Source organism: Phalacrocorax aristotelis, chromosome 8, assembly GCF_949628215.1.
Source record: "Phalacrocorax aristotelis chromosome 8, bGulAri2.1, whole genome shotgun sequence".
Lineage (NCBI taxonomy): Eukaryota > Metazoa > Chordata > Aves > Suliformes > Phalacrocoracidae > Phalacrocorax > Phalacrocorax aristotelis.
The window spans coordinates 24,851,942-24,875,347 of NC_134283.1; the positions used below are offsets into that span (position 1 = coordinate 24,851,942).

Here is a 23,406-nt window from a genome sequence, read left to right on the forward strand (position 1 = left end):
TTGGGAAGCAAGTGCTTTCAGGCAGTTAGGACTGTTTGGGAACATGCAGATCTTTTTCTTTGCCTCCCTTTATCCTAGCAATTAATGTAAAACAAGGCTCTGAAGTGGCACTTGCTTCTCTCTTAGTTGCATGAAATCTTGAACAAAAGCTCCAAACAGCTCTCTTGAGTGATTAAATCTCATCTGAAAGAGTTTGAAATCTCAGGGGGTACAAAGGAGTAATTCTTTTTTCCGCTCTTACAGAAGAGGGAAAGGAAAGTTCTGCTCCTCAAGCACAGGTTTATATTTTACATGCCTTTTTTCCTTCTTGCTATTTTAAGAATCAAGTTTCCACAATTCTATTGTCTGAACATCAGAAGTTTCTCTTGCTTAGACAGGCAGTGGGACTCTGGTGCCTCATATGTGAAAGTAAAGAAAATACCTCAATCAGTTAACTGCATTAATGGTTTTGGTTTTTTTTTTGCTGAATCTTCCTTCCACTGGATGATTTGCTGTGTTTGAAGAATGAAGGACTGAAATCAGTGACTAGAGATGGCAAATAACTAATAGGTGAATGTCATGCATGCCAGTCAATAACGTTACTCAATCTTTATACCCTTGGATGTTCCTGCAATGCCTTTACATTGCAATTTCATCCTTTCAGTCATAGCTTTCCCCTCCTTTAACTGGACTGTCTGGAGCAGCTCCCATTTCTGCTCTCCATTCATCAGATTGGCTCACAGATTTTGCCTTGCCTTTATCTGCAGAGATTTGCCTCCCAATAGGAGTGTGTATGGTCATGCTGCATTGCTTGACTGCAGCAGCTGTAATCAGTACAAGCCAAATTGGAGGCCCCATCCCTAAGACAGACATTCAAGGTCGGGTTGGATGGGGCTCTGAGCAACCTGTCTAGTTGAAGATGTCCCCGCTCAAGGCAGGGGGGTTGGACTAGGTGACCTCTAAAGGTCCTCTCCAACCCAAACCATCCTACAATTCTATGAAATATATGCATCATCTTGCTTGTCTGAATTTGCTCATTTCAACTTTCAGCCCCCAGAATGTCTTCTGCCACCAGGATTGTCTTGATTGTCCTGTCATCAGTCTTATGTTTCTTGGGTACATACTTGCAGGACATACTCATGTCCTTCTTGAGCCTTTCCTGGGACAAACTAAATAGATTACTCTCCACAGGCAGCTCTTCCATTTCTTTCATAAGGCTCCTGGCTTTTTCTCCTATAGACTTCCAGCTGTTCAACATCTTTCTTATATGTCAATATCAGCATGGAGTAAGGTACCACAGCAGCCTCATACCTGCTTTCTCATTTCAGGATCCTCCTGAGAATTCTGTTAGCCACAACAAATGGCAGTAGGCAATTGCATTGAGCTGTTGATGAGCAGGGACCTAATTTCCTTTTCAAAAACATCTCTTTTCAAGGCCAAATTGTCCCTGTCCTATAAATATTGCCTTTATTTTGGCTTCCAAATATGTTGCCTCACCTTGGCTATACTCAAACGCATCTTGTTTTCTTGCAAAACATATCCAGATTTCTCTGTATCAGTATGCTACCTGTTAAATTTATCAATCCCCCTGATCCTGGTCACCAGCAAACTCTTAAGTGATGATTACAAGGGATTTTTCCTTGACATCGGTAAAAAACTGAATAGCAGAAAACTTAAAACAGATTCCCAGGAGACCATGCTAAAACCAGAATTATTAGGTGTCATTTCTATGTTTGCATGTACATTTGAGACCTCTCGCTATACTGGGTTTAACTCTGCTCAGGAGTCCTGTATGGAGTTGGTATTGTCCTTGCTTCTTTATCAAAATCTCATGTAATACCGAATCAAATGCCTTTCTGAAATCAGAGAACACAGCAGCTTATTACAGCAGTATCGTTGTTAATTATCACTGTAAATATCAAGATGGCAAATTTATTCTCTAATCCACACTGATTTGCCAAATTCTATTCCCTGTCTTTAATTCTTGGTGAATTGTATTCTTTATGAGCCATTTTTGTGCTGGAGGGCAATCTTGGATTGATAGGTTTATAATTACCTAGATTATACACTTTATCCTTTCAAAATATTGGTACTTTTTTTGTTAACTCCGATTGTCCAATTTTACTCGAAATCAAGATCAACCATGTGTAATGTTCCTTACACAGCTCTCTAAAAAGTCTTTTTAAAGAAAAAGATGCCATTATCTGGACTTGCTAATTTTGAAGCGTCTAGCATTAGTAACTGCTGTTTAACATTTTGTTTAATATCTGTGGGGATGTAAAAGTTCATCACCACGTCATATGGGTCCCAAAAATAGAACAGAAGTATTTTTTGGCGGTGTCTGCTTTTCCTGAATCATGGTCAACAACTCCACCATTTTCTAGCTGATCAGCCTAACTTCTTGTATTTCTTTTCTTCCCAATATGCTCAGAATCAACTACTTCTGCAGCCTACAGGTTTGTCTACCACTGTTACTGCTTTCTGATCATTCCCAAGCTTTTATTACATATCCACAGCTACCAGCTTCCCCTTTCTTCTCATTACAGTATTTTTTTGAAAATACTACCAAGCTGTGACATCTGACCCACGTGTCCCTACGGGGCTGTTGGCATGGAGGCTCCTCTGTGCTGCAGGTCTGTGACCTAGTGTTTATCGCTCTCTTCTGTTTACATCCTTCCTTCTGTTTTAGCTCACTGCTTTCTGTTGTGTTAAAAACATTAGGTATTGTCTGAACTCTTTAATGCACATGCCTGTCTTTTCACATATTCCTACTTTGGCTTTTTTTCTGTTTGCTTCTTAGAAACATAAAAAGCTGCCATGATCACCATTTCTTAATCTGGTAAACATTTTCTCTCAGTGTAGCACCATGATGTTCTGTGTAGAAGCCTAGGACAAATGCATTCACGCTCATCCTTTCTTCTACACAGTACGTCAGAATGAGGGAATAACCCACAGTCTCTGTGGAGTTGATGCCTGGCCTGTAACTGTCTGCTCCTTCAGCACATATCATCAGTGGGACGCATTTCCAAAAGTCCCTCCAGTATCACCAGAAATGAGGAGTGAAGCCTTCTGCATTCAAGTCCTGCCATAAATTCAGTTCCTTCCTTCCTTTACTTACCAGATAAAGTAAGCATGGGATTAGGAAGCCTGCACTTCACTAGCAATGCCAAGTGGGATGGATGCCGTTACACTGCTTCCCCCATGAGGGAAGCAACGGCATGGGGTACATCATAGAGAGCCTGACAGAAACCAGCCTGAGGACATTTTTCAGGCAGTAGCAGCCTGAAATGAGCAGAATTTGAAAAATGCACTTGTTCAAAGTATGTGTGCTGGTAGAAATAACTGTTCTCTGTGAAACCATTGAAAATGAGACACATGACATCTCATAGCTGCCAGGTGTCTGGTGCCAGACACAATTAGTGTCTGGACAGCTTGTTTTACCTGGAGAGTCTGGCTGATGAAAACTCACAGCCCACGTAAAGCATGTCCTGTCATTTTTACTTTGGAAATAACCATCTGAATGCAGCTTGCCCTATGAGCTCATTTATCCTTTTCCCCTTCCCATCAGGATTGCTATAAGGCTCACAGCTTTAGCCCACCAAAAAATCACCTTCAGGATCAACCATCAAATCTCATAGTTCCCAGTTTATTGTGGTTTCTTCAATTTTAATGACCTGAGAAGGATTCAGTAATTTGGTAATTTATTTTAAAAGAAGTTGAAAACGTCAGCAGCATCTTGGAAGGTGCTGAGTTCAGCATAGTTTGGTAGGGAGAGAAGGACACTTCCTCCACATGCATGCTTCCAAAAACAGGGGAGCCCCAGTCCCAACTTCTGCTCAAACCCTGCCACCACAGCTCTTGGCCATACACTACTATTCAATCAGACTGAGCCTGACTTACAAATATATGCTCTGTGATGGGATCACCTATTGCTTCCACCTGGGATGATGAGCTGTCAAAGCCTGCAGCTGGGACACAGGCTTTTGTTTGGGTCCCCTTGCCCTGGACTGCTGCTAGCAGTGCAAAGGTAGTGGTGCAACTGCCAGTACAGCCTGGTTGGGTACTGACTCCACAATGATTGTTTTAACTGCTTTCTCTCAAGAAAAATTGCATCCTCCAGTTGTTCCCCTCTGACCACCGCTAGAGAAGGTCACTGCTTTATTGCTGCAGCATGTAAGTACCTGCAATCATCTCAAAGTAGTTCTGTTACTGCTTTGAAATATTTGGAGCAAACTCTTCTGTAGGTAACATCAGAGCCTGTGTGTTGAGAATGTATTATAGCACGTTCCCTCTTGCACTATCTCTATCTTTTAAAAAAAGTAATTATTTAATTAACCTTTTGACTTTCCCTGATGGTATCAGCTTCTTAACAAGAAAAGATGATGGCTGTGCACTTCATATATTCTGTACAGATCTGGAGAATCACATGGTCTCTTGAGGACTGTGATTATTTTAGCTTGCTGCTCCACTAACTAATTTTTTGAAGTGAGCCAGAGGCAGATCAGCTTTAAGATGAACATACTTAGCCAGTTTTCTCTCCAGAAGCTGTCACGTTTTAATGGAGTGTGAGGAAATGGCAGCAGAGGCATGAGTCAGGTGGGTTGGTTACATATATCTGCAGCTCAGAGCTCTAGGGATTTGTATCTGCTTCATTTTCTAAACTGTCCCATGGAGTCATGGCATTTGCATCCCATCGCAGGGGCAGCAGAAACCTCCTGGTGCTGGTCTGCCCACTGCAATCAAGAAAGGTGATGAGAAAGTGTGAATGTGATGCAATGAGTTAAACTGTGTGGGATCAGCACCCTTGCTCAGAGATGTATCTGTTGGTAACAGCTTCATACTTACATTAGTTTATTTGTCTTAACTTCCCCTTGTGTAGAGAGTTTTGGGGTTTTGTGTGGCTTTTTTTTTTTTTTTTAGTGAGGATAGTGCTCATGTCAGAGCAGGTCTGTTGGTGCTCTTGGGCAGGAGGGGTTAAGATCTGTGCTTGTAGGCTTTCACACCGTGGATTATAAATTTCCAGCTAAGCCTCTGTGAGATGGCCTCTGCTGCAAAGGTATTCCAACAGATGCACCCCAAAACTTCCCATCAATACCCAGTTTGGTCAGACAGAAGTAACAGGAATCTCTGATGCTGAAGATTCAAAGGTTCACCTAAACCCTTTGCACAGCTAAAATCACAGAAGCAGTAATTCAGCACAACCGTACTGATCTCTTAGTCATAGTTACGGAGAAGTAATTACAACAAGCAAAGGTACCGAGGCCATGAAATACTCGTTTCTGCTGAAGTCCAGGGGTTGCAGAACCATAAACACAGCGACTGGTGTGCTTGGCGCTGGGCTTCAAAGCAGGAGGTTATTTCCTGCTTGCATTTCACAGGCTACAAAACAATCTTATGGCAGTAATAAAAATAAAGTGGAGGAATTTTATTCCAACACAATAAACTTATAGTCATGCATGACCTCCGCATGGGGAGTGGAACATGTCCACCATGTAGGAAATCGGGCAGAAGTTAAGGTAGTGCAAAAGACAAGTTGTGCTTAAGTCCTCCTTGTGCTTTGAATGAATTATGGTGCCTGCAGTGTGGTGGCAGCCCCAGAGGGCTCCTCTCCACAGAGCGCAATGAGGAATCTTTCCTGGCTTGCTCATCTGCTTTGACTCTCGGTTCCCCTGCTTGGCCTGGGTGATGCAGTGCTACCCGAGTGGGTTTGCAGGCAGGACAGGAATCCAAACAAGGAACAAAAACGTGAAAAAAGCTTTCCTGCACAGCTGACAAAGGAAAGAATAGTATCACGTATTGAAACGCAGTAGGTGGGAGTGACTCCAGGCTCTCCCTGTGACATTTCAGCACTGGATGGCAGGAGGGAGATGGTTCCTTTCACTGCTCTTTCACTCAGCTGTCTCAATGTGGCAACTGCCAGTGCATACTCGTTAGCAGAGCTCAGAAGAGCACAGCAGTGTATCTCTGCGGTAAGATGAATGAATGCCCATGGTAACGTGCATTTTCCACAGGTCATTTTCTGTTTGCTTTGGAGCAGGGTAGCTTTTTGAACAAGAGGCTGGAGCCTTCAGCTGCTGTAAACCAGAGGATTGCCATTGAGTGATTCAATCACTGCCCATCACTGCCTGCGATGTTCTTGGGGTATGAGCCAGCCACTGCCATGAGACCACCAGCACTTGTCTCTAAAGTTCATTTGCAGTAGGAGGACCCTATACTGGCTAGCAATTTATTAGAAAATTGGTAAAAGCGAGGATCTCGGGCAAAGTTTAGAGTTGCTCTCAACTGCAGCGAGCATCAGGTCACCGTGTGTGTGCCGTCTGTAGAAGCAGAGCTAAGTTAGTGGTTGTGCTGGGTGTCCTGTAGCTTATCCAGCGAGCTGCGAGTTACCTTCAGTACCATCGCACCATGTCAAAGCTGAAGGATTTCCTTATTTCCTGGCATTTATAGTGTATATTTCTCTGCTGTGTAAGCAAAGTAAGCTTATTTGTTTGCAGGCACAGAAAGCACAGCTGGTGTCTTTCTGGAGCAGTGGTTTCCAAACCCTGGTGTGAGAACAAGAGTAGCTGGAGAGTGTGTTTTCTAGGGAGGGAAAGCTTACAGTGAATAATGGGGAGTTTTATGACATGTGAGCAAGAAGGAAACATGGTAGCCCTGTACAAATCTCCATCGAACACATGTATTGTTTCTAGTCCTTTGTGGTGATGAGGAGCACTAACATTATGGCTTGTCCTTATCAACAGAAACCTGCTTGTGATAGTGTCATGGAAATTGTGCCCACCTGTGTTTCCACCCACACTTCTGATGCACTTGCTGAACAAACCACCCTTCTCGCCTTTATGTGTTGACTGATGCCTCTTACTGTGTCTTGGTCTTTTTAAGACACACGGTCTCACACTGGATGCTTCTCTTGCCTTCCTATGCTGAGGGTTTGATATTGCAGCCAAAGACTTGGAATATTTTAGTTACTGACTGATAGTAATTGCTAAAGGTGAGAGCAGTGAGTTGTGAAATTTCATAATATTACTGTCATAGTAAATAACCCCTCAGGTTTTATAGCTGCTTTCTCTCCTCAGACCTCTTATACAAACAAAGATCTCATACAGATGTCCCTGCATTGGAACAAAGGCACCCTTGAACAGCCCATAGAAACTTTACTGCTGTAAATATTTGGTCCAAGAGAACACGGAGGCAGAACTGCTTCCACATGCCCTTTGCAAAGGATCAGCCCTTATATTGTGCTCTCTGTTAGTATTTTTTTGGTACTCAAACATGGAATTTAAACTTTCATTTTTGCAAGTGCAGAGCACCTTGGTGTAAGGTTGAAAAGGCACAGAGGTTACAGCTGAGAGGCCATGAAGGCCAGATGAACATGAAGAAAAGCCCACCTCTCAGCAAAGAGGCAAGTGCAAGGTGCTGGTTTCTGCTGTGACCCGCGTGCTGCCTGTGACTTCTGCGTCCCTCAGGAACAGGAGCCTGTTAATCCCAGCACCTCTGGTTTGGGTTGTCAAGCCAGAGCCCCTCTCTGTGGGTTTAAAGAGCTGTTTTGAAAAATAACCCTTCAGTGAAAAGGCATTTCTTGTGTCTTTTTCCATTTAAAACTGGACTCTATTTTCTTTTCTAGGTGTTGTGTCAAATCTATCTTTTTATTTTGGTCTGTTTAAGCAAAGTACTGCATTTTAACCTGCTGAAATGACATTTGATTAAAAGCAGTCCAGCAATCTGTCTCTGCTGACAACTGAGGGACTTCTTATCAGCTTTGTCCTTCATGGGGAGAAAAGAGACAGCAGTGACAGAGAAGCCAGTGCAGTGGGAGGGGGCAGTGCCTCTCTCAGAAATGGATGGTGGAAATAGAGCTATTTTGTCTGGGAGTAAACAAGTTGGATCACTCTGGTATTTCCTACTCAAGTGTTGTCATGGGCAGGATATTCTCTTGCAACAGTTGGAGGGTTTTGGACTGCTCTGCAGTGATGAGCAAGACATTATCTTTGGACTGAGGCAACTGTCACTCCACTGCATCAGTTTAATGTGGCCTGGGAAGATCTTGTCCAGTTATCCGTTGTCAACAACTTCTCTTTCTGATAATGATGAAGAAGGAGCTATGATAAAAATCACAATCCCAAATGTGAAATGTGGTGGGAATCAAGCTACAGCTTTTTTTATTCAATCACAGCTTTAATTTGGCAGATGTTCACTACAGAAAGTGAGGAGCCTCTTGAAATCACAGATGCACGTAGTAGTAGTAGTAGTCTTTATTTATGTTAGAGTGATTCCTCTGACCTCAATCAGGAATCACAAATACTGGATGAAAGCAAAATGACTCCCTGTACTTCCAAGAACTTATACTCTCAGATGTGGAGGACAGCAATTTCTAGGGGAAGGCTAAAAAGGCTTCCCAAACATCTGCAGCATTGTTTTTTTTATCAGTCCACTGCTCTACCACCCAATAACAATGGGTGTCTGCAGGACATCTACACTGATGTCAGAGGCTGCATCAGGTCATCATCCCTGCATACCACACTCTGCTCTAAGACGACAAAGCTGGCAAAGGATGGGGACAAAGGGCAGAGAACTGCAGTGATAAGTCCAATTCTTCACAGAGAGCATGAGACACTCAGAAACTGAATTTAGTGGGTTTTTTTATATCCCACTCCCTCCCCTGTGGTGCAGTAGAGCAGAAGGAACAGTACAATATTCATCTGCAGGTAAAATGAAATGGGTTTTTCAGGCTACTCCATCCACCCTAGACATGGCTTCATTTAAGGTGTCACAAATGATGAAGCAGCACAATCCAGCACTACAGGAAATGGGGGTGTAAGTTTTTCAGAATGACTCAACTCTTCTGTTGTCATCAGCTCAGCAGTGACAGAAAGTGGAACTGGATGGGGCTTGAGTGGGAGGGAAATAAATTGGATGAAGAATGTGTCAGTGTCTCAGTTAATCAGTGCCTTGCAAGGAAAATGTCTTGCAAGGCTGGCATGGCTATTGCTGTCATCTGGTGGGACATTTTCATCTGTACTGGGCAGACTAAGGCCACCACACAGAGCAGGCCAGTTTGTGGTCATCACTTAAGAGACAGGATTAGCTGTTGGTCACCAGCTAACTCCTGATGGTCTCTGAGAAGTGAATCCTTTGTTAATTCCTTGAGGCACTGAGTAAAGTTTCCCCAAGAGTCCCTACCACTTGGTTGGGAAGATACGTTTGTTATCCGTCTCCTTGTTGGGTTTCCCCTTTCTTACCCCCTACCACTGTGGAGGTGAGGAGGAGAAGGGGCAGAGGTAGGGGAGCGTCTGCTAAGGTGACTTGGTGGTGAGTCAGGTGAAGGAGTGAGGCGCAAGCATGCAGCTGATCTCATCTTGACAGACGGATGGTTTCTGATTTCCCTGAATGCCATCAGTGCAGCCTTGCCGAGGCTTATTACTGGATCACCTTTCCCAAGTCGGAGCCTGACTCCTGTGCAGTGATGACTAGGACCAGTCATACACATATGGCATGTCTGTCTTGCTCTTGGTGGTGGTGGTTAGTGGAGAATCACATTAGATTAAGAGTTCTTGCCTCATGAGGGAAGTGTATGGAGCTGTCATGTCAAGCCTGCTGGAGACGCTGTGCCTGTATTTTTTTCCATTAAAAAAAGTTGTGCTTTGCTGAAGCGAAAATGCAAGAGTACTAACTTCAGCTAAGTTTCTCTGGGCAAACAGTTCTTTGCAAAGGCCTTTTTTTGTTGGTTTGGTTTGGTTTTTTGTTTAAGAGTTCTATGTTTGTGGTTTTGGGTTTTTTTTTTGAATTCTGATATAGAAAATTTCAGTTATTGCAGAGGTCTGTGATAGCATGATGGTACAGATATTGTGTAACTTCAGTGTACGTTAAAATTAGCAAATTTTGCAGAAAAATAAAGCAAACAAGATGATCCCAAACTGGAAGTTTGACATACACAATCACTGAAAAGTTTTTCTTCCATTTTGCAGGAGTTATCAAAATTATTTTGCTGACACCTGAAAAAGTGAAGCCATTTCACTTCTCTTCACTGCCTGAATTTAGCCCCTCCTGGTAACTGAAGTCCTTAGGTAAATTACTGTGGTGAGCTTTTCATTGCAGTCCCTGGTACAGGGAGTACTGGGGGCTCCAGTACCAGTACTCCAGATAAGTTGCTCATTTTGAGATGTATCTGGAGTGTGGATGCTCAGCCTGACTCTCCCGTCTGGCCAGCAGAGCAGACCCGTGTCTGAGTGGGAGCCTGTGCTTGGAACCAGATTTTTATAAGAGACCAGATCTGGAGCCCCACTTGGGTTCACTGGCAGGTTGTGAGTGGGGTTGCTCTCAGCAAGCCCAGGATGGAAAGGCTCTGGAGCCCAGGAGAGGAAGGCCATGGGTGTGCAGGACGGCTGCCCTCAGCCCATGCTGTAGAGCAGGGACTGCTCATGAGCTGTTGGAGTCTGGATGTTCACATTCAGGTAAAAATGACCTGGCTGCAGTGATGGGCATGGTACCGTGTGACTGCAATCACCGTCATGCACAACGGCAGAGAAGCTCTTTTGTGCTGAAGGGAATATATCTGTATGATGGGTTGGAGTTAAGAGGTCAGTGTTATCTTTCTGAAGCAGGGAACAGCTTCCTAATTGAGTGTAAGTAATTCCTTTAATAACAAAGAATAGCACCAGGCCCTCTATGTGAGCCAGATATATTTACAGAATAACTCATGGAGATTTTTTTTTATTACATGATATTGACGTAATTTTTCTTTCTTTGTTGGGACTCCAGCAACTGCAAGTCTAACCACTGTGGTGTCATGGGGAGAGGCAAAAGGGAAGGAAGATCCAATTTTAAAATCCATTACAGAAAAGATGACAAAAGCTAAAAAATGTAATTGGTTTAGTGTCCTTTCATTATATATTCATTTGTATGCTTCATTGTATGGGGAAAGGAGAAAGTACTAACAGCCCTTAAAACACTGCAGGTCTCCTGTATGGTGGTGGTGGGTTTCCGACCCTGGTGGGCTGTGGAGCGTGATGCTTTAAATTCATTGCCTGTTCAGATCCAAATGTTGCTTGTTTCTGTATTTGTGGGGAGAAAGATAGTATGTTTGTGGGGGGAAAATAAAGTGTTCTCAGGGCTGCAGAGCTTAGGAATATATACAAAATTATAAGAAAAAAATAAATTGTATGCGAGGTGCAGTGTGAGAAATGTGGCCGCTGGCAGTCACACGGTGTATGGGATGGCTGCCAGCAGCACAGCTAACAGCACAGTGAGATGTAGCAGGGTGTTTGTAGGCAAAATTCCTAGTTTTATCAAAATCCTTCAAACCTTCATTTTTTCCTATTTTGTACCAAAATTTTTATTTCTACTGCATAAATAAACACAAACTAAGTGAAGAAAATACTAATGGAAATAAAAAAGTTTTTCTGTGTTTTTAAGCATGGCACATTCGCTGTGACTGAAGGAACAGTAATGCTGGTGCCTACATAGAAAAGTACATTTTGACGAATAGGTAAGACAACAGTTCTGGTTGTACTTAAATTGTGAGTTTTGCTTGTTTTAGAAAGTTTCTCAAGGTACCTCTTAAACCCTGCTACAGAAGGGATACTGCAGATAAGTGACACTTTTTCTGTCTTCTCCCTTCTTGCTGGTTTCTCCCACATACACACATTTCCCTTGTAATTCAGAACTGTAACAGCCATGAACTGCAGCATAGCAGTTTCGTAACTTCCCACTGTAGCAGTAAGTACTAAAGCCTCACTTCTTCTGCATAGCAAAGGAACAATTTCCCCTGAATCAGTGTCAACAAAATTTGACCAGATTTTCCTTGTGGCGTACCTGTGCTATCTCAGCACTAAGATCAGTTTAATATCTGTATCTTAGGTCCAGGGGCTTCTTCTGCCCTGCTCTGAATCCTCTTGGTGGATTTGAAAAGGGTTCAGTGAACCTCTTTGTTGCCTCCATGGCAAACCGAGATGATGACTGGCTTTTGGAGGATGCTGTAAGGCATAATTAACAAGTGCTCACAAACTGTGCTGGCAGGCAGGGGAGATGGGTCAAGACCTCGTGTTTTGACTGCAGTTTATGAAGTGTTCTCTTAGGTTCATGTTAATCCTTTTTGAAATGACAGGTCAAGGAAGAATTGGTTCCTGTCCCCATTGAAACAAAGCACTGTATCAGACCTATTCTGATGTATTTGTGACTGAGCTAACTGAAATTAATTTAAAGTATATCCCAAATAAATGAATGATTTGACATAAGCAGTTACTTAAACCTCTTTGGAGGTGAAATAATTATGGCGGTTTTTTTGTCTGTTTGAGCTCAGAAACTATTGGTTGTATTTTTACATCCCCAAGACCATCTTCCAGGATATTCTTCCTGCATCTCTGACAGGCAGCTGTCCCAGCAGCTTACAAGGCATTTTGTTCTACGGAAGAACTCCAGTGCAGGAGGACAGGAGAGCTTTTTCCCCCCAAAAAAAATTAAAGTTGGAGGTCAGGTCTTAGGGACACAGAGGTGACTTGATCAGAAACTCTAGACCTCTCCCCCTCACATTTACAAAATGCAGCTGTCGTCTTTAAGTCATCAGATTCCAGAGTGCCCTTAGAAACACCAGCTGAAGCTTAATCTGTAAATAGTGGCCAAATTCTGAAGGTTTCCACCCTCAGATAAAAACACCCTTTTGACTTCAGTAAGTGTTGCTTGCAAAACTATGTACAGTCTATATGTGCTGAAATACTAATTCTGGTAAACACTGAACGAGGCCTGGATAGTGGGTGTTCATTTGCAGCGCAAACTTGGCATCGTATCTAGGAAGTCTGAATGAGTATTATTAGTCTTGTCTTTGAAGCCAAACAACCACAATGGCATTATTTGCATTTGAGTTATTATTAACAGTGCCATGGTGTGGCACTACCCTCTGCTCTCTAGAGATGGAACACAAGGTGCAATCAACAGTCTGAAGTGCTCAAAAACGTATCCTATTTTTTCCACTGGATTAGCAGCAGCAAATATGCAAACTCTTTATTAAGATGGTGCATTCATTTCTTTGGAGTCATGATAGAATTTTGATAAAATCAAAAATCCCATTAATATTTATATCTCAATGTTGCTGTGAATAAGTACATTTATTTTAACTTGACCTGTAAATCATTTAGTTCTTTGTAATTACAGTACTGCTGTTAAGTATTCATAAGGCTGTACAATATAGTGTCACAGGAAACCTATTTTAATTTAGTGGTAAGTCAATGTTTTAATTTTGTGTAAAAACAGAAACTAATTTACCAAGTATTCGTGTTTGTGTTTTCCCAGCCAGGTTTTGCAAGCCTTCTTCAGCTGATTGTATTTAAACTACTTTTTTGTACCTTTGAAAGTGTGTAAGTTACCATGAAAAGTCTCAGGTCCAGTGCAGCTTACATGTGTGCATGCTGTGGCATGTAATTTTGAATGTAAGCACAGGCTGGAAGAAGTCACTTGTATCAAAGTGCTCACCAGAACTGCAACATAACATATTTTCGTGAACTTCATAAAAAGTTGGTCTTGGAGGACAAGTGTCAAGAATGGTACCTGTATGAGTAATTTTTGTTGCTTGCATTTGTTTCTGGAAGTAAGACTATTTCAGCTGTGAGAGTCTGTGACAAAATATACAGATGGATTTCTCTGAGGTCATTGCGGGTTTCACTTGCAGAAAGACAGGGCAAACTGACCTGTGGTATTTACGTGTGTCCCTTTCCACACCAGTGTCCAGAGCTCACTGGGTAGAGCATGGTATACTGTGTGCACTAGTATAATACTTTGGGTTTGTGTCTTCTGAAATTACTTCCCTACTAACTCATTTGTGGTAATTAGAGAGAAGGAGCTGTTACCACCTGAGGAGGTGCGACACAGAACGGGATTTTTCAACAAGTGACACGAGATGTCTGCAGAGGACTGTGACAGATACGGTCTTAGATGTGATCTGTATCCTGTGCATTATTTCTTATGACTTCTGCCCATGCAGCTTCTCCTCACCCCTATGGAAACTGAATATTTGGCCATAAGAGCCTTTCCTCTGTGCCAATGTAGCAGTCCTTAGAGTATTTTACTACCTTGCTGCAGCTGAGACAATCCTCTGGGAATCTAAATCCAGGAAGTCCCCAGGAGAAGTGATGATCATGGAGTGGATTAAAGGTTACTCTTAATTTCCAGGTGAAGACCTGACTTTGCTCATAAGTGGTTTTTTTTTTTTTTTTTTTGTTGTTATTTCAGTAGAGCTAGTGTTCCCCTGGGACCTCGAAGCACTCTGTTAGCCCTAGGTTATGCATGAATGGGTGATATATACAAAACCACAAAGGGTTATCTATCACTTGAGCTTGATTTTTGTGCCTCCAGGCATGCACCTTAGTGTTGTGGGATACAAATATGTCAGGGCAGAGAACTGAAAATTGTTTTATGACAGCTCTGTGCAATGATATGGCTTCATTTTGACATGTCTACATAACTTCTTGTTTGAGGAGAAGCCAGGCCAGGGAGGCAAAATGCAGTCTATGGGTGGCTTCACTGGGGTGAATGTGCATCTGTGAGAGATCCTGTAACTTTTAACTGTCCTTTCTAACTCTCTCTACTGCAGGACGAGGTCTCTTCTATGGACATTGAACTCCCAGCTACCTATGCCTATTGCCTGTGATGGAAGAACTTGATGTTAATGTGAGGTAGGATAAACTACACAGCTCCTCCTATACCATGTCTTATCGAGCTGGCAGTATGGTGTGTTTGAAAAGCTGCAGGATGGTATTTTCTGTTTGCTTGTAGATGAAGGTCTCTGCTTATGCAGCAATGCCTTGTTTGGGGTTTCCTGGAGCTTCTGTGAGGATGTAGTGTCACCCTATTATTTGTGTGTCATATGTGGCGTAGCCAAGTCAAGGACTTCCTTGCAGTATAGGGCCACATCAAAAACAAGGCACAAGCCCATCTGTGCCTGCTGAAAGTCTGATCCTAGGTTTTTGTGGTTTTTTTGGTGCAGTGGTTTAAAAACTTACAACTTCATCTCTGCTGCCTTATACTGGGGCAAGCAAAAAAATGACATCTCTGAAGTAATTTCAAACCCCTGGGCACACTAGTGGTGTCAGTGAGAGACAAATTTCAGTATGGATCATTTTGATCCTGGAAGTGTGATGCCAACAGAAATTGTTCAAAAAGACTGGACATCCTGTTTGCAGCTGTCCCTGTGACACAGGGGTGGCATTGGCTCTGCCATTCTCCCTCAGGTGTGATCTGCAGGGTCTTTCTGTAGGACTAGGGTTTGTCCCTTTTATTTCTTGGCCTTTTGACTGGCTGCACTGCCAGTAATGTGAAACTCTGAGGAGCTGAACTGAGACTTACCAAACCCACTTCACACAAGGACACCAGACTTCTGACCAAACCCATGTTGCTGGCCCATACACAGGAGGAAGCAATATTCCAGTTCCAATGAGAGGTGTATGTTTCCACAAAGAGTTTTCTTAAAATCCACTCGGAGTATCCATTTGCTGTCACAGATTTTTATTTCAGGGAGCAATTCTTCACCCTTCCCTTGCCTGGACACTCAAGTGGCAGGTACATGGGGAAATGTCTTGGAGAAAATTGCTCTGATAGAGACAGATCAAATGTATGTGCTTTGGTCTTCCAGGAACCCTTTCCCTAAGGAGTTACTGAAGAGAGATCAGGAGGAAATGTAGTACAGAAAAGGGGGGAACAGGGTATTACAGCTCAAAGGGGATCCTGTTGTGCCATCCTGTCCTCACTGCTTTCTAGCTCTTGGGCTTTCAGGTTGGGATGTGCCTCTGTGCAAGCGGCAATCCACTCTTTCCAGTTGCATGCAGAGAGCGAGATAATACATTTTCAAAGACAACTGCTGTTCTTAATGAGTCTTCTCAAAGTGCCATGCTACCAGAGAGAACATCTCTAGTCTTCATTCACCTACTCAAGTGTTGGGAAAGTCACCAGCAACTCCAGGTTACTGCTTTAACGCACACTTAGTAGGTCACATCTATAATCTGGTAGTCAATGCTGAGAGGTAATGTGTTTTGCTTAATGAAATTTGTCTTGCCTTTTTAATACCAGAAGTGTAGTTAAATGCGTAGGCTACTGCTATTTCTCTGTAAAGGGAATTAAGGTGCTGACACTAGGCAATTTTCCTTACAATCTTTTCCTTCCTCTGAAGACACTAGGAAAAAATCTGCTTCTCACTATGGTGAAAAAAATTCCCCACTATAAATTTTATCACTCATAGAAGGAAAACTTGTCAGTTTGTAGACACCAAGGGGCACAGACAAACCTGCTCAGTAAGTGCCTGGGCACAGGGAGGCTATACTGGGACGGAAGTGTGACATTCTATTTACCTTACCCGTATACTTTTTTCAGCAGCATGCTATTTGCCAGTGGTGGAAACAGACACTGAGTAGGTCTGACCAGGCATGGATGTTTTGAAGTGATCTATTGGAGTGAATAGTAATTAACTATTTGTAGGAACCAACAGATCATTATCTGTTTCTTTCTATTTTTGAATTTTACTGTAATTCCAACCAGCCCTAATCTTGGTCCAAAAAACCCCAGCCAAAACCCCGCCCTTATCCCAACCCCCCAAAACCAAACCCAAATAAAACTGATTCCTATCAGAATTAGGCTTTTTCTTCCTACTTGTGATACTTTCCAATAAGTGATGTAGCCTGAATGCAATAGGAAGTGCTTGGGAGGAAGGGGTTTGCATGCTCAGGGGGTGCCAGAATGTTGGCAGAGCTGGGGGGTCTCCTTCGGTCAGCTTGGTGCAGAAAATGCCCATTGCATAGGCCCAGGGAAAGGTTTTTGGGAGAGAGTCCCTCAAGAGACTGCTTTCTACTGGAGACTGGTTAGTGAGGCCAGCTGGTGTGGTCTGACTGTGGCAGGGCAGTGGAAGGATTTCTGAGTGGGGAAATTCTCATTTGGTGAATTATTTCATCTGACTTCCCTTTTAGATGTTAAAAGAGGCAACACAAGGTATTCCTGGGCATCTGATGAATGAAAATCCATGGGGATTTGAAAGCTCTCCTGAATCAATACTTATTCACTGTTCCCCAGCTGTTTTGATTAAACACTGTGGTCAGACCTCACTTTGTTATACTTCAGGAATGATTTTATTCTTTTGTTCTCGGGTGCTCTTTCTGAACTGGGCTAAGGCAGTCCTTCATTTTGTGTGACTGGTTGCATGAACAGACTTTGTGGTAGGCACATGATTTTATTTTGACTCCACATTTTTCCAAACCATGAATTTTCGGTTTTGAGAGCTTTGCTTGTCAGCTACTACTAGTAAGTAGCTAATGTTTCTCCTTTATCTTCCCTGATTTCAGCTTTTTTGCTGAGATGTGAAATACTGAATTTTTTCTGTCCAAGCCAGGGGCTACCATGTGTTGTTTTCCAGAGCTGCACGTGGTCTCCAGAGCCTGAGAGGTGGGAGCACTTGGGTGACCCCTCTCCATTCCTGCATGGCTCAGGGGCGCTCCAGTGGGAAGCCTGCATGAGAAGGGGAGCAAAGCTTGGGGAAGTGGGAGATGCTTTGACAGCATGGGAACAACAGCCGGGTGGGAGGAGAGAGTGACAGGTTGACCTTGTTTAGAGCTGAGTCCTGTGGAAACAGCATGTACTCTTTGGTTCAGAGCAGCAAGTGCCACGGTTGTCCTGCTCCAGCCAGCTGGGATGGCTGTGGGCGCAGGGCTCCTGCGCTCGACAGGTTTTGATGAGGTGCCCCAGAGGATTCCAAGTGATGTGTGGCTTTACATCTCTCTAGCTACCTGAAGCATTGCTGGCAGATTCAACTGTACAAATGGTTTTTTTTTTTGTCCATGGAAAAATTTGGTTATGAATGTTACAAAGGCTGCAGTGTGCGGTTAGAGAGACATTCCTGGAAATTTTAGACAGTCTGCTTTGGGACTGGTATTTATCACAGCTGGGGTGGGTGGCAGACCTCATTTTCTCTAATTCTAGAGTAGAAAAATAAATGACCTCGCAAGTATTTCTGATCTATATTTTATAGAATTTTTTAATTTTTTGTGACTTGGTGATTGTTATTGAACATATTTATTAGAGGCAGTAGGTTAATGAGATGCTGTCAAGTGGTTTGGAATGAAAATCCTAACCCTTGAATCCTTGAATTGCTTACAGTGTGGGGGAAAAAAGCTGTTCCCTTTATTCTTTTCATTTCCAATAACTTTATAAAAATATTAGTTGGGCACACTATGAACAAGAAGAGTACAGCAGTCCTTCCTACTGACCCGCTATAGCACAGCAGGCATGTAGTGAACCGTAGGCTGTTTGCTGCTGCTGTTCTCCAGCCAAAGGGCAGGAGCCCCTGCAAATGCCTTCACTGCTACCCTCGGTGGCACAGACCTCCTCCTCCTTCTGAAGGTTGTGACGTACCACTTTGAATCTTCTGTTTGGAGCCAGACCTGGTGCAAGGGTTTCAGCAAGCAGGTTCCTGCCCTGCCTGCTCAAGACAAGGTGCTTGCCCATGTTTCTTGTAAATTTGTACAAACCTTCAAAACGTGTTTGCACTTCTTTATCTCAGTTTTTCTGGTGTTTTATTTTGTGCATCAGACAATTTCACTTTCATATAAACACAACGATTTTGACAGCCTCGGAGGAAGTAGAAAAAGGCTGAATCTTTTTGGGCACAAAAGGAAAATATGTGCAGAGATGGCTTTGCTGCAGTTTGTTTTACTGTGCCTGTGCTTGCATTTCAGTGCAGAACAGCAGTAAGGTGAATCCCCCGGTCATTCCCACACGTAGTGTATCAGTTCACATGGCAAGGGGACTTGTGAAGTACATTCCTCTTGGAAGACATTAAACTGGCAGCTCTGCACCATGCACTCTGCAGTCCACAATGAGGACTAAAGGTTTTGAAGCACCGGCTTGGACCATGCAGCTTCCACATTCAGGTGTGGTGGGACATTCAGGCAGAGAGACTGAGCGAAATCTAATCCAAAATATCCCCCCGTGTCCTGCATAGAGTGGAGATGTAGGGGCCACAGTACCAACTGCTTTGATCTGCTCCTGTTGGCCAAATTATCAACTAAAATAGACGTAGTTTGTGTGTACAGAAGTCACCTGGGAGTCCATGGACTCTTGTTTTTCTGTGTACAAACCAGGTGGCTGGCTCTTACAAAGCGTGGCTAGGTACATAATAACTCTGCCCATGAAAACTGAGAGGCGTTTCTGTGTACCAAGAATGGCACCTGCAGACCAGTGGAGCAATCCGGAGAGGCCTGAACAGGGAGGACTTTGCTTCTCTTGGGCACTTGCCAGTGTAGGTCACAAACATGCCATGCACAGGGAGTGAGCTACGGACTTATTGAAGACTATTAAAGCCTTCCTAGACCTTTGGTAAGACTTTCATCATCCCACTACAGAGCATTCCATGTAGCCAGGAATGAAGTAAAGCTTCCTGTTGGCATGCCAGTCCCTCCTTATCTTGTAGCAGCTAAATCAGACTCCTTTACGATGCTGGGACCACAAGTGACTCAAATCTATGCCAGTTCCGAATGGTGTGGTTGGCCATTCTTGTGCATTTGCCTTTGAGCTCCAGCACTAATCATTCATTCATTTATCCCATTGCTACGGCTTCTGCATGGCAAGCCCAGCATTTCTAGCTCCTGGGCGCCTCAATTTTAGCTGACCAGGCACCATAGAGGACTCTTCATGATGCAGCTCTGCAAATCTCCCACCACCCTAGAGCTGCAGGGTGCTCAAATGCTGTATTCAGTTAACTGCTTGCAGATGCTCTGCTGACACAGTTTGAAAGCCATTGGCTCAAGGTTTTTGAAAGAGCTTTTGGCACAGGCATGCTCTGGTGTGGTTTACATCAGTTCAACAGGTTGGGAAGTTGTAGTTATTAACAAGAGTCAATCTGAACATGTCTCAAAAACTGCAAACTGATTTTCGTGTGCTGGCTGATGTTTCCATTGGGCAAGCACCCTACTGTGTTTTAGGCAGATTTTTAAGTATTTCTGTTAGCATTTTAACCCAAGAGGGTGTGCATTGGGCTTTGAGAACTGTGTTGTTTTCCAGTCCTCACACCAAACTCTTTGTAGGTCCTTGGGCAAATCTTCAAGGCTGATTCTCCCCACTGTGACAACTGGAGTCCCATACTAGGTCCAGCACTAGCAGCCCTTGTTGCTCTTCAAGTCCATAGCTGGGAGGGGAGAAGTGGATGAGCAGCTGCCTGGCATTTACAGCCAGGACGGGGCAAGCAAAGCTGTGGTTCTGCTGGCCGGAGCTCTTCTCACACTCTTAGGCAACAAGGAGAAACCTCTGCTATTTGAATGAGTACTTCTGAGTGTGGTCAGAGCTGTTCTGTGTTCTTCACATTGTATGAACATTTCTTGCTTATTCAGGTGTTGGGGAGAGGCTGTTACGCCCTTGAGAAATAAGCTTTTGAAAAAAAATAATTTCAACGTTCAGTGCAAGTAAATAGCTTTTATATAAGCCTTTCTATTGTAGCTGTTGGTGAAGGCAGACTCCCTTTGCTAAATCAACTATGGAGCAACAATGTATTATTTGAGTTTGTCACAACACTAATTGCTTTTTATTTTTAAGCAGAGCCCCCAAAAGAGCTGAATTTCAGATTGATGTTAATTGCTTCCAAGCTTGGCTTTATCAGCTTTAGTTTTCTCAGTTTGTTGCTGAAGGTATTTTTTGTGGCTTGAAGTACACTGAAAAACACAGCCCTCCAGCAGTACTGTGCGGGGTTCATTAATCTTGTCTTGACTTTGAGAAATGAGAAGCGAGGTGAGGGAATGAGGAATCAAATTGGTTGAATTAGTTGTGTGTGTTTGGAAGCAAAAAAAATATTCCATTATTTAACCCAGCTGCTGTTTCCAAAGTCCTCATACAGAGGCATAGTGAACATCATGTCTGACAACATACCTCCATGGTATGCCCTTTTGAGTCAAGTTGTATGTTTGAGTGAGTCCCAAATCTGGAGCCTTGTTGTGTTGGCGCAAGAGGCTCCTTTCTCCATGCACCGCAAGAAGCGGTGCTGTTGATGGCTGGCTCTGACTGGTTCATTACCTAAAGCTGGTACACTGCAGGATGGGTGACTGCAGAAAGAGACAGAGAAGGTCTTGGGTCTCCTCTACCCATCCAAACCTGGGGGGAAGGAGGAGCACTAGTCAATAGTGGGAGGGAGAGGGACCCAAAGAGCTCCATCCCTGCAGCCCCAGAAGTACCCAAGGGATGTCCTAGGAGAGGAGTCTATGTGAGCTCTCAGTCCCTGTGCTCCCCTTGCTTAGGAGACTGGCAGCTAGCAGTGAGGACTGAGGGCACCAAGAACTGAGCAGTGAGGCAGGACAGGCAGAAAACTGGGCTGAGGCAGAGGTGGCTGTTTAGGCACAGGGGAGGCTGCGCTGAGTGATTGAAACAAAAGAAGTGTCTGATTTAATGACCAAAAATGTAGAAAACAGAGGGTTTTAGGAAAGAGCCTGTGTGCTCTGAGTGCCCTACCAGTGGGGAATCCTGGAAAGCAAATAGCTTAAGATTCCTCCAGCAGGTTGCAATATAAGTGTTTATTCTTACATATATACAAGCTCTTTTCAAATCCTCTCTATCTTCTACACTTTGAGTCATTGAATCATTGTTTATCTCAACTGCTTTGATCACATTTCTGTTTAGGTGAGAGATACCAAGCTAAAATGTCATTTCACAGGCCAGAATCAGCCTAGAGCACTTTTCCTAGTCCCCTCTCTAAGGCAAGATCAACTCTAATCCTCCTGTAATACCTGCAGCATTCATCCAGAAAGGTATTTGCTCATGCATATCTGTGGAGACAAATGTACTGATTGAGAAGGTTTCCTACAGAGCTCTGTCTTCTCCACCTGCATCCCCCAGGCAGGAATGGTGTAGCGATCAGAGGAGCACCTAGATGAGAGCTGAGTGTTTTCATCCCTTGGTATACGAGTCCTATAATGTCCTGTTCCGCTTGCTGAGCTGATGTGGATGAGGATAATGGCAGGCAGAACACACAGTGCCAGAAAAGAGCAAAGTAAGATCCTACAGATCCCTTATGAGGCAAAATTTAACAGTACTGATTTACATCAGCTGTAGATACGGCCGTATATAAGCCATGCTATTGAATAAAATGAACCATTTTATAAGTAGCCATTTGAAAGCTGGCCAGTTTCTGGCTTTGTAGCTTCTGCATGCCTGCGGTTGCTGGGGTGGTCAGGTACAGCAGGGGCACCTAGGAAGGAGTCCACAAGCTGGGAACACTAAAACGCCTGGGGCATTTCTGAATCTGCAGCTATAGACTTTGCAGAGCATGTCCCATCTGCTGTCACTGGCTGCAAGAAGAGGGGTAAAGCAGGAGGGCACAGGGTAGCAAGGCATGGTGTAGAGGTTCACTTTCATATTTGTGTGCTACCAACCAAAAATCCTTGGTAGCCAAAAAACCCTGCAAAACAAGTTCTCTCTGCTGAACGCTCCCGACAGCCCAGGCATGCTCAGCAGGACCGATAGCTATTATCAGCCTGGGTACTTTTCATATGGTTCACCTTTTTTCTCAGTTTCTAGGGGAACACTTTATAGCACTATATTTATTGGAACATCTTTCTAAACACCTCCGCCAGCACTTAATTAATGGAATTTTTAAGCCTGGCTCTGGCTTCTGTAAATTAATAGTGTGCTCCCTTATGGCAGCTGTGGAGTAAGTGAGACATTATCTGCTCTCTGAAATAGTGGGTGCAGAGGCAGAGGGGCAGCTTCACCATTTGCCTGCATGTGCTGAGACCCCACAGGGAGGTGGGGCCGTCGCGCACTTCTGCGCTGTTTCGCTCTGCTTTTATTAGTGTTCCCTGAGGAATCTGTGCCTGAGGAATTCCCTTGACAAAGAGCTGGGCCGTAAAAATTAACTTTTTGGTGTCTTTCAGCACATCCTTTCTTTAGCTTCAGTGTCTTTGCACAGAGTGGCAATTAGTGAATATCTGGAAGAAGCTGTGGAAGGCTGTTAAAACAGTCCCAAAGCCTGGAATATCTTGGGGCAGGCCTTGGCTCTAGGGCTTGGCAAAAATGGGCAGCTGCCCTAGAAAGCAGCAGATTGCCTAAAGCAGGAAAATGGGCTGGACCTTGTTGCCAGCTTTTGCCCACACCAGCTGCCTGGAAGGGCAAGGCTGGCAGCTGTGACACCAGGGGCTTTCCAGGAAACCCTGCTTAACTTTCCAGGGCTAACCCTTAGCATTAGGCTGGCAAAATTCAATTTGTCTCCATGGTTGGGATTTCTTGAGCCACCTGTGCTCAGAGGCTGTGAGTAAGGAAGCTGGGAGGGGTATTAGGGTGTTCTGAGAGACAGGACTGCTACAAAACTGGAGCTGTGAAGGAGACATGGGACCGGATTAGCTGTGTAAGGGTTAATAGGGCACCGTGAGTCATATTGACAGAGCTGTGTTTTTTTATAGAACAGACATAATGTTGCATCTC

The 23,406-nt window shown here is 43.7% G+C and overlaps 1 protein-coding gene across 3 annotated transcripts in view; it reads left to right on the forward strand.

The window, feature by feature from the left end:
- Window positions 1-23,406, forward strand: part of HTR4 (5-hydroxytryptamine receptor 4) — a 140,588-nt gene that overhangs the window by 25,347 nt on the left and 91,835 nt on the right. For all 3 annotated transcript variants that reach the window (XR_012662082.1, XM_075102059.1, XM_075102060.1), the window contains exon 2: window positions 14,558-14,639. Coding sequence is in view for 2 of the 3 variants with exons in the window: in XM_075102059.1 (XP_074958160.1) it covers window positions 14,614-14,639 (26 nt within the window). In the remaining variant the exon portion in view is untranslated. The remainder of the gene's footprint in view (window positions 1-14,557; window positions 14,640-23,406) is intronic.